Source organism: Thunnus maccoyii, chromosome 10, assembly GCF_910596095.1.
Source record: "Thunnus maccoyii chromosome 10, fThuMac1.1, whole genome shotgun sequence".
NCBI classification, from domain to species: Eukaryota; Metazoa; Chordata; class Actinopteri; order Scombriformes; family Scombridae; genus Thunnus; species Thunnus maccoyii.
Genome location: NC_056542.1, coordinates 12,401,380 through 12,412,523, shown reverse-complemented (window position 1 = coordinate 12,412,523; position 11,144 = coordinate 12,401,380). Strand labels below are relative to the sequence as shown.

At 39.5% G+C, this 11,144-nt stretch overlaps 1 protein-coding gene across 1 annotated transcript; it reads right to left on the bottom strand.

The window, feature by feature from the left end:
- Positions 1 to 1,994: 1,994 nt before the first annotated feature.
- Positions 1,995 to 10,243, bottom strand: rps19 (ribosomal protein S19). The gene is made up of 6 exons (XM_042424935.1): positions 10,203 to 10,243; positions 9,325 to 9,395; positions 8,467 to 8,567; positions 6,328 to 6,511; positions 4,698 to 4,752; positions 1,995 to 2,049 (listed from the first exon to the last, which is right to left on the bottom strand). The coding sequence occupies exons 2-6, from the start codon at positions 9,393 to 9,395 to the stop codon at positions 2,020 to 2,022; spliced, it is 441 nt and encodes a 146-aa protein (XP_042280869.1). The 5' UTR covers positions 10,203 to 10,243; the 3' UTR covers positions 1,995 to 2,019.
- Between the last annotated feature and the right edge of the window lie 901 nt (positions 10,244 to 11,144).

The window sequence follows — 11,144 nt, the reverse complement described above, 5'->3', positions numbered from 1 at the left end:
TGCAGAACAATTGATGGAGACCGTTAATGATGATTGACATAAAAATGTCAGCCATATGCACGGTTGGATGAGGAAGCACATGCTGCATTTTATGCACTGCACTGTATACACACAGATACAGTGGATGACAGACTGGCAAACACAAGCAGGCTCACTGTCCAGGGATCTGCGACACACAGTATCTTGCAAACACAGGAGCCAGAGAATAAGCTTGCTCTCACACACACACACACACACACACTGAGCACAGCAGGTTGTGTACAACAGCTCGGCTCTGTCAGCAAACAATGCCTTCTGGTTGTGGTCCTTCAAATCTGGACACGAATAGATTTAACAATATAAAAAGCAATCTGTATCATCTCAAAGGGGACACAGATACATGAACACTGCAGTGCACTTTTTCCTCCCTTCTCATTTAGTTGTGCTTGTAGTTTTGCTGCCTTGAGGCTAGCCAAGGAATGAAGAAAGCTGGCACATGAGGCTCCACCGGCCCAAATTGAAAATAGAGAACGAAAATAGAGATTGGATGTTTTACAGTCGATTGGCCCAGGGCATTATATTTCTCTGTGGAAAGCTCCTGAAGCTGTTATAACGAACACATTTTGAGAGGTGCTAGAGTGAGAGAGATAGATAAGTATTAGAAACTAATAAAAACAAGTGACCCTTGAAACAGTTTATCTGCACCTCAAATTTTACATGAAAAATGTTTTGTTTTTTTTTAAACATTGCCTCATATATAATAATACAGACCGTTGGAAACAGGCTCACGATATTATATCAGAAAGAGCTACTGGTTTTGATACCTGTGAAGGCATCCACCCTTAAGCCAATTTGTAGGCATGACATTCTGTAGGCTTTGGCACCCTCTGCAGGAATTCAGAAGCACCACCAAATTAATTCACTCAAGTGCTCTCAGTGATTAAGCTCTGTGCGACTGAATTTTCAAGTGCATCTCCTTAGAAATGTTCAAGGACTTATATGAACTCACTCAAACTGAAAACTAAATTTAAGATGTATACCTTTTTACAGAAGACTCACCAGATTCAAGCATAAAGTCACACCTATTATTAAGGATGCTTTAACAAGACACATTAGGCACACCTGCAGTAGCATTACTGGCCTACTTGGATGAAGCTGTAACCCATTGCCCACACACAAATTGCACAGCTACTGAGTTAATTTCTTGTTTAACTGTTGCCCAAATGTTCATATTACCCTCTCAGTGATAGTATAAAACCATAGGGGATGTTTGATCTATTCCATTAACATTTCAAGCTCGTCTTAGAACATGTTGTAGGCTGTAGAAGTCTCTAGGTGGCACTGTGGCCCTGAATGAAAAGACTAAATCATGACATCACCCCTTACCAATCTATTGAACTGTCAATTTGCGATGCTCATGAAAATGTAATCGTCTGCCTTTGTTAACTGGACAATTTTCCTCAGTTGTTCAATCTGTGCAAACTACATCTGATACATGAACACGGAGGCAGGAACAAGGGATTAATATGGAAGCATGAGCGGTATTGTGGTGGTGGAAAGCTTTTGGCCACTGTTGGAACAGCTCCCAGGAAGCCTTATCAAACTGCACCCTGTAGTGAGCTTTTGCTGTTTAGAGGATTTGAGGATCTGAAAATACAACTAATGGTCATTTGCTGCCATTAAGACTAAATGACATTTAAACTGGGGAGCCAGAAATCAGTGAGGAATGATTTTATGCAGCAGCTTGTTTTTTTCTAGCAAGCTGAGTTTCTAAAGTTTATACTTTACAAAACAAAAACAGCTTATCGGTTCAACTATCTCGCATTCACTTTTATCTCCCTTGGTAATCAATTTGGCTCAACTTGAACAAGGCCAATGAAACATGAGGCAAAACCATTCAAGCAATTTCTTTAGACAAGGTGAGCTGAATACATCAAAATACTTAACAGACCACTGGTCTCGTCGGGTTCACCTTGATCGTTCACTTAAGTTAAAATAAAGAAAGGAACACAGCGTTTGACTTTCTCCAAAAAAGATTTATTAAACAGTTTTCTTGTTTGCAGCTGCAACCTGTAAGAAAACAAAAAACACAAGACAAATCATCAGGCAAGTCCTGCAGCAGAGATGGTGGTTGTAGTGCATTTTAAAAACTTGTGTTGTCTTCAAATTAAAATCCATTTTCCTGCTGGGAGAAATGATATTTAAATGGTTTTATTCAACTGTGGTCAAATGAGACTTCCCCACTGCTTAATATTCTATTGGTTTACCATTTACTTGCAGATTTCTCCCCAAATTATGGCAAACTGCAATATTGTGTTTCAAAAGGAAATGTATAACGTAAGGGAGTAAGATATCAAAATGCAATTTCATGGCGACTTCAGAGAGAACAGTTTGGAAGAAAAACGGTTTTCTGTGTTCTAATTGCTGCCAAAACACCATCTACAGTGTACTGAAAGTACATGGCAGAAATCTTGCTTGCAAGGGAAAAAGCATCGATCTCTTAAAAAGCCATCAGAAACTACAACACACAAGGGGGATTCATGAGGAGTTAGGGGAGCCGCACCAACATGCTTCCTGCCAGTTTTGTGCAGCAGGCAGGCGGGGCCGGGACCAGGTCTGCTCATCTGCATACTGCTCATTAGCATGGGTAAACAAGGAGAAAACTGGTGCCATACGGCGGACTTGCCAAGCATGAAATTCCCTCCTCATGTTTACCCCTTTTACCCTTGGATTATAACAACACTGCTGCCTCTCTCCTGATTTTTGACAAGGCCCAACTGCGATTTATTTTTTAGTGAAGGTGAACAAACAATTCCAGTAGTGCGCCACACAAGATGCATAACTCACTTGGCTGACAGAGGAAAATTTGCCCAAGGACAAGTACTTTAAAAAGCCTTGCATGCTGAAATGACACTGGGACCATGTACTCTCTCAAAAGACAAAGGGATGATATTTCTATGATCACGCACTCTCAAGGCACCTCAAGTGCGCCTGACTGTCACATGAAGTGGAAGTGTGTGTGATACACAGTCACTGAATATAGCCATGGCCTGACCAGCATGAGGTTGCAATGACATTCATTCAACAGCTGGGGAGCATTTAAATTCTAGCAGTGGGTTAGACTAAGCTGTAGCATATACTACAGCTGTTCAGTAAAATGGTTACCATATCAAGTGGTGGGCAATCCATTTTTCCATTGAGACAATAGGAAACATTCCTCAGCCAGCAGGGATGTTTGTGGGTCTTTACTAAACCACAGACTTCAGCTGCTCGTAGGAAATACTCTTATTGCAACTGTTGTTTGTCTACATTAAAAGGTCCAGTGTGTAAGATTTAATGGCATCTAGCAGTGAGGTTGCACATTGCAACCAAATGATTAGTGTGGAGGAGGACACAAAAAACTCAAAAGGCCCTCTCTAGATCCCGTGTTTGTCCATTCTGGGCTACTGTGGAAACATTTTGGTGCAACATGGTGGCCTCCATGGAAGGGGACCTGCTCCCTCTGTGGATATAAAGGGCTCATTCTAAAGGTAACAAAAACAATTCTTATTTTCATTTTTATTTAAGCACTAATTTAAAAAATACTTATACACTTATTACTTATACTTATTATATTCCATTTCTTCCAAGTCTATTCCTTTAGATGCCACTAAATCTAACGCACTGGACCTTTAACAAGAGGCCATAACCAGATTATGACTTGGCTTAGTGTGGTTTGTTTTTGTTTGACTCTTGACTCTGCACATGGGGCACAGGGTAGAATGCAAAGCAGCAAGTTAAAAATGGCAGCAGGAAAATTGTGAGGCAAGATGAAGGTGTTTCTGGTGGGGACATCAAATCAGTTTATGTTACAAACATTATCACTAGTACTATTACGCATGATAAGGTATAAAGCTATTGTACAGCACTAGCACTTATCAGCAAATAGATTTGTCTTCTTCGACATACCGCAGCAAACACTCACTCAGAATCACATTGCCCTTGTGTATAAACATGTCTGTTAAAACCCATTTCTCCCCCCTATTGTTGTCCATCAGATCTAATTATTTCTGTTTGTCTGGTATGGCCTCTTGTGCACCACAGGCCATGAGTGCATGTTGTTATAATTGACAAGTTTTGGCACACTACAGACCAAAGTGTTAATAACTGATTCATAACCACTCTATTCAGTACACCACATCAGCTGATCCTCTTAAGGTGCAGTGTGTAGAATTTAGTACCATCTAACTGAATGGACTTGGCAGAAATGGAATATAATATTCCTAAGTATGTTTTCATATGATCATTAGAATCATTGTCCTCTTCCATGGAGCCCACCATGTTGCACCCCTGTGTTTCTACAGTAGCCCAGAATGGACAAACCAAATGCTGGCTCTAGAGGGGGCCTTTCGCGAGTTTCACAGCCACCATAGGTTCTCCTACTCGCTTGGAAGGGGATGGGTATTCAGTTGGTTGCAATGTGCAACCTCACTGCTAGATGCCACTAAATCCTACACACTGGTCCTTTAACAGTACTGGGTACTTTGATCTTTTGGTGTAAATTCTACTCTACTACTGGGATGCATGTCCCAAGTATCTAACAACTAATCCACTTAAGTCATTGGGAGTCATGTAACTATGTATGCTTTGCTTGACTACTCAAATCCATGTATTCAAATAATCATTTACGTGTCTATGTAAGATACTAAAAGACAAATGAATCAAGATTAGTTTCTCACCTGGCCAGCAATTCTGTCCAGGTCTCTGGTTCCCTGGGCGGTTAGTCTACGACCACTGAAGGGGAATAGAGAACAGCAAAAATTTAGGAAAAAACAAACATAATAGAACACATCAACCAATATAACTTAGTCAAAAATCAATACAGCAAAAGCTTAAGTCTTTGATAACTACTTTATGCCACATTGACCACAATATCAATCAGGGGAAGCCTGATCAATTCTAAATCTTAACACGTTGGCAAAAAAATCACTCATTATCAACCCTGAAACAAATGCCAATTCAAAATGGAATTTCCTTTTCCTGCACAACTGAACCAAATAAAAATTGAGCCAATCAATTAGACCTCTTGTTAGAGTGATTACATCTTTACCGCAGTGATTCAGTGCAAAGTTCTAGCTTATGCACTTATTGTTTCAGTTATTCTGCATCACAACGGCTCGAGTTCACATCATGATTATGCACAGATGAACATGCAGGGAGGAAATTGACTGTGTGACTCAGTATTGCAAAAATGTGTGTGTGAAGAGGGGTGTTAACTCCTCAGTGCCCACAGCACCCCCAAAACACACAACACCACATCATGCATATGCCAACTTGTACACAGTCAGACTTGAATGAATGTACGAGAATAATACATTAAAAAAAAAAAAAAAAAAAGACACTGCAGTGTTTCTGACAGAATCAGATTCTATTCGTGGTGATGGCTGACCAGAGGGGAGTCCGTCGGGTTGAGTTTGTTGATAACAAGATTTTTATTTTTTTTTTTACAATTTTTAAAATGTGCCTATGTAGAAATTAATGGGATACTGTTATGATTTTAGAATGTAATTATTAAAAATGCTGCAGTACAACATTAAAAATCAGAGATACTTAGAGACTCACTATACAAGAATATGCTGAGGTTTGCTGATAACTGCTGCTAACAATTTGATTTGATTAGTTTACAGAATTTTGAAGATTGGAATTTATGGTTTTGCTTTGCTATGTGATTATTAAAAATGCTGTGGTGAATGAACAAGTAAGTAATGACAGATTTATGTATTTCAACAAAAGGAAATGAAAAACAGAAACTTTCCTTTGGCCATTTTAGCATAGATTTCTGAGTTTACGAGGTGCACTTGAATGCACCATGAAGTCCCTTGTTTTTATGGTCTATGGCCGGCGCTTTACAAAGCAATGTAGACGCACAATTGATCTGCAAGTTTTCAAGTGAAGACAGCACGACCGTGCCTCTCAAGTGTAGATGGTGTGACGTGACTGCAGGGTAAAAACTCAAAGAGCTCAGAGGAGGGTGTTTGTGAGCGGGGGGGGGGGGGGGGGGACGAGTCATGGTGCAGGTGCATCCGCGTCTGTTTGGGAGTATATCAGAAAGAGTGCGAGAGCAGGATGCGCAGCTCCAAAATAGAAAATTTGTGGTGGGCAAATTTTTATTGTGGCAGGCCACCACAAATAAATTAATATATAGGAAACACTGCAGTGTAAAGTTCACTTGTGTTCAAACAAGTTACTTTCAGAAATCAATTAACCATTTCTTGCTTTACAATGTAAGATTCATACAAGATCTAGTTCCTGCTTTACAATGTAAGATTTATGCAAGATCTAGTGGACACAATAGATAAAGACACTCACCCATTGGGGTCCTTCTCAATCATCTTGAGCAGCTCGAGGGCCTGCAGCACCTTACGGGCCACGTTCTTGGATCCAACACTGTAGTGGGCAGGGCACACACCGTTCCTCTGGCGACTTCCATAGATTTTGGTCATGGAGCCAACACCAGCACCTCCACGGAGGTACAGATGGCGGACTGTGGATGCTTGAGGAGCAGAAGAGATGAATGTGTTATCATGCAGTGACAGTAGCAATGCGTTGCCTTGAGGAATTAGCTTAATAATTAGCTTATTTTGCTTTTCAAGCACTTCTTAAAGTCTGAATACAAGAATATTGTGGGAATAATGGCCCTTTGCCAACAGAACCATTTACTTTAAAAACTGAAAAGTGTCCAAAGTCATCACAGGCTCAACATTAACCATTTTCAGCATCTCAATCTCTCCATGGAAACAAATGAAACAGGGCTCTACAGTGCATGTTTTTCCACTCATATTTGCCCCTAAAAATAGGTATGTACGAACCAGAAAAATATATTTTTCAAGCACAATGTACAAGATTACAAGCTAAAATAATCTTGTTTCCCTTCTGCTGCTTATCGTTCAAAAACTAGTAATAGTTAGATAACGTACGTTTATTGATACATTAGTTTCAAAGAAAAGAAATGCCACCACGTATAAATATCAGCACCTAACTGTATCCTCACTTTGTTCCTCTCACACAGAGCTGCCGGTAGCGTTAGCAAGTCTGATTAAGAGATGGAAGAGAGGTGACATTGTGCTAAAAAACCCAAAGATGTATTCCTTTTCTGTTATAACATATATTTTTTCCTTTACAAGATATTCAGGGCTGATGACTGTAACAGTAACATAATGAACAGCAGGGCTGCGGCTACGTACTGACACTCCCCTTCAAACACACATCAGACAGCCTCTTAGTGCGCTCACTCAGCTAAAACACAGGTACCACAGAAACTTTTACAAAGGGCCATCAATGTGCTTCTAGTGACTGTCAAAGCTCCAGTGAACTCTGTGTTTCCACTATAGTCACAGAGTCTGAAAGCAGCTGCTCATGGCTGGTTGCTTAGCTTGAACTTCTTTGCTGTCACCTACAACTGCTGTTCATCTGACTGTCACTAGTCTGTTCAGCGCCTCCATCAGGAGGAGGACAGTAATGGCGCTCTGGTAGTGGTGAGCCAAAGTAGCTGAATCAATTCAGTTATTGTTGATCATCTAAATCAATTAACTGACTAATCTTAGCAGCTCTAGTTTAAAACATGCAATGAGGACTGGTCCTGGTTAATGAAATAACTTCTTGACTGTGGTCCAACATAAAAAGGTGAATGAGTTCCTGTTCTCTCATTGATACTCGCCTTGGAGAAATGGTGTTCTCTCAGAATACAGATCTTGCATCAGACTGCCCTCCGTGTATTTAAATTTAAGTCTGTTTGACAAAGACCTGAGCACACCCTCCCACACACAGCACAGCAGAAACAACAGCAGGTGGTAGCTGACAATGAGCTAAAGACAAAGACATAATGACTCAGTGTTAAAGATAAACTGCAGAGAAGTTGGCCCATTACCGAGTTAAACTGTGTTACTTGAACATTTTTCACTGTGCTCCTAAATTCTCATTTAGGGACACATGTACTCCTCGGGAAAAACTTCACTGTAGAGCCCTGAAAAATTCCTCTTTCTAAACAATGACTAAATGAAGTTTACAAAGAATGTAGAACATAGCCATCAGTCTCCATCACTCAAGCTGACAATTTCGAGAGATTGCAGGAGGCTTCTATAAGCAAACTCACAACAGGGTTTCCTGCTGACATTTATGCAACCACTTAAGCCCACACTCAATATGCATCACCTTATACCAACATGAGGAGTCTACAAACTTTGATAAAATATAGCCTTTTATAAATATACAGTAAAACCTATAATAAAATATAGCAAGAGAAATTTGTGGAGAAAAAAGGGGGTAGTTAGTGCTGCTAACAGCTGCTTCTAACAACAGCAGGTGACAAATTACATGGCTCCCACAGATAAATACTTACCTTAATCAAATTGAGAACATTTAAAAAAACAAAAAAACAACAACCGTTAGTTCTTTCTTGTCTCAACCGTGACCAGTGGAAACCCAGAACAAACCAATATTTGGACTTACCAGCTCTGATGTAGAACCAGTTTTCATCACTGGGAGCCAACTCCTTGTGCTTGCCCAGTTTGACAAGGTCCACCCAGTCAGGCACCTTCAGCTTTCCTGACCTGGAGACAAGAGAGAAGTGTCAGAATTAAAACAACAGGACCCCATATAATTGTATTTACATATACCATTAATTTATGCAATATTGAGCCATTTATTCTCACATTTAAAAAGGATGGTTTCACAATTTTTCGAAGGTGTCTTAAAACAGTCAGGTGTCCCAATGAACTGATACTGAAAGATCCCTTCATAGTGCACTTGGTGCGATAATCCACAATCCTGTGCAAAAATGCATTTCAAGTTTATCTGAAGCTAACATGGAGCTTCAGCCATCCAAATTAGTCAAATCAAGTAGATATCTTTCAATGTTAGTCTTTTGTGCCCCTTTGTCCCCCTTATTGTAACTATACTTTTTATTACTATTTGTTTCACTGCAGCTCAATAGGGAAACACTGTCTCATGAAACAAAGGGGGGATTTTATGCTGAAAAGACTGTAAATGTGGCAGATATCCACTTGATATAATGAACGCAGACTACTGAAACCTCATATAAGCTTCAGATTAACTTTTAAATGCACATTTTTGCACAACCACTGTGGATTTTGCCCCCCATCATTTACACTGAAAGCACATTTTAAAGGAGGTCTTTTACTAACCAGTATGAACAGGAGGAATGATTACAGCGAGGAAAACCTCTTTCAGTGTTCATATAGGTACCTGACTCATTTTAAAACATACTTGATCTATACCATCTCTCATGACCTTATCATTGACTGAAATGCCAATAATCAGACGTTTATGGAAAAACATAATACTCACTTCTTCAGGAAGGCTGCCAGGGCACTGACAAACTCCTGCTGGTTGACGTCTTTCACTGTGACACCAGGCATCTAATTACGATAAAAAATTATACAAACGTTACACTCAACACACATATTGATATACACTGAGAACAGTGATAGTTGCCACTCATAATTACGACTTTAAATAACATGAGAGCAAAGTTGTTCAGCATCTGTGGAGTTATGGTAAGCTAACGTATCAGAAGGAACACGAGTTGATGCACAGCATCAGTTGCGTCGGGGTTCACAATCACTAATAATTCGATCTGAATGCGAGTAACGCGCTCATCTCAACGCGTTGTGATAAACCTACTCGCACCGAAACATGTATTTAACAATTCAAGCAGCAAGCAAACATTTTAGGGCTGATACATGTGTGACGGTTCCCAACTACATGCTTTCTACCGGCATTAGCTTTGCTTGTAGCGCGTCCGCAACTACCTACGCGTTATTAGCTGAATACCCATGACCGTTTCAGAATATGCACCCTTCGATCGTGAACTTTTATCATTTAAAAAACGAACATTGGGCGACACCACAATACCTATCAACAATGGGATTTGACCAAATGCAACGTGACATCATTATTTAGTAATGAATATAAACTATATTAGCACAGCTAGCTATCGGCTAGCAGGCCCCAGCGAGGTAACGTTAGCATGGGGACACACGTTACTATCATTCAAGTAAAAACCTTTCGAAATTATTAAAAACGCGTCTAGTTTCCTCACACAGGGCTTAACCGCTTTATTAAACAATATGTTATAGCCTACGTGACCACGTTTTGGTGATATTTGGAAAACATTTGAATCAATTTAGTGTAATTTAACCGGGGAAGGAGATGTAGCGCTTTACCTTGCTTGTGGACAGCGACGGGAAGAGAGTGAAACGGGGTTTCCAACTCATGTTAAAACGGGCAGATCTCGTTCCATTACGCGAGATCCGAGCGTTGTTTTTTCCATCGCTGCAGCTCACCGCAGTCAACTGACCACATTGTACAGCTGCAAAAACGCGGAGAAGATTTGGGTTTGACCCCTATTGTTCCTGTCTTCAAGAGCATGAAACTATTGACCATCTCTTCTATTCATGTTCAGTCATATTACAGTTTTGGCAGAACCTGAATAATTAATAGGTATTATAATGATCATACCATTTGACGCACGGCAAATTCTAAAAGCCTCTACAAATCAAGAAATATCTGATATGGTCAATATCATCATAATTATGGGTAAATATCACATTAATTCATGTAAATATGAAAGCCAAAAATAATTGTCAAACTATGTCACAGTTTCTGGTGTTTTGATCAAGACGGAATGTTTTTATTTATTTATTTATGAACTCTGTCACCACATCTGTGTGATTTGTTGATAGGGTCTCAATATATAAATGATTTATGGTACAATGGGCATGTTTAAATATGTACTGAGATCTAATTGAAAATTGTTACATTGACTGTTGGAATCTAATTATACTTTGCCTTATTTTTATTTGTTTATTGTCAGTGTAGCTTTGCTGTTTTAGATCTGCTTTTTTTCTTTTCTTTTTTTCTGAGGAATGCATAATCAGTATTCCTACAAGAAATTGTACATATAATATAATATTCTAAATAAAGTTTTTTTTTTAAAAATGGCCACATTATAATCGTGATAGAGGATCAAGAGCAACAGATCAACTTTGCTGGCAGTTGTTTCAGTATTTGCGTCTCCCTGTCAGCCAAAATTTACTTTATTAACACCTTTGAAGATCAAATATGGATTGTTTGTTGTTTATTGTTTATTTGGATCTCTGTTAGTT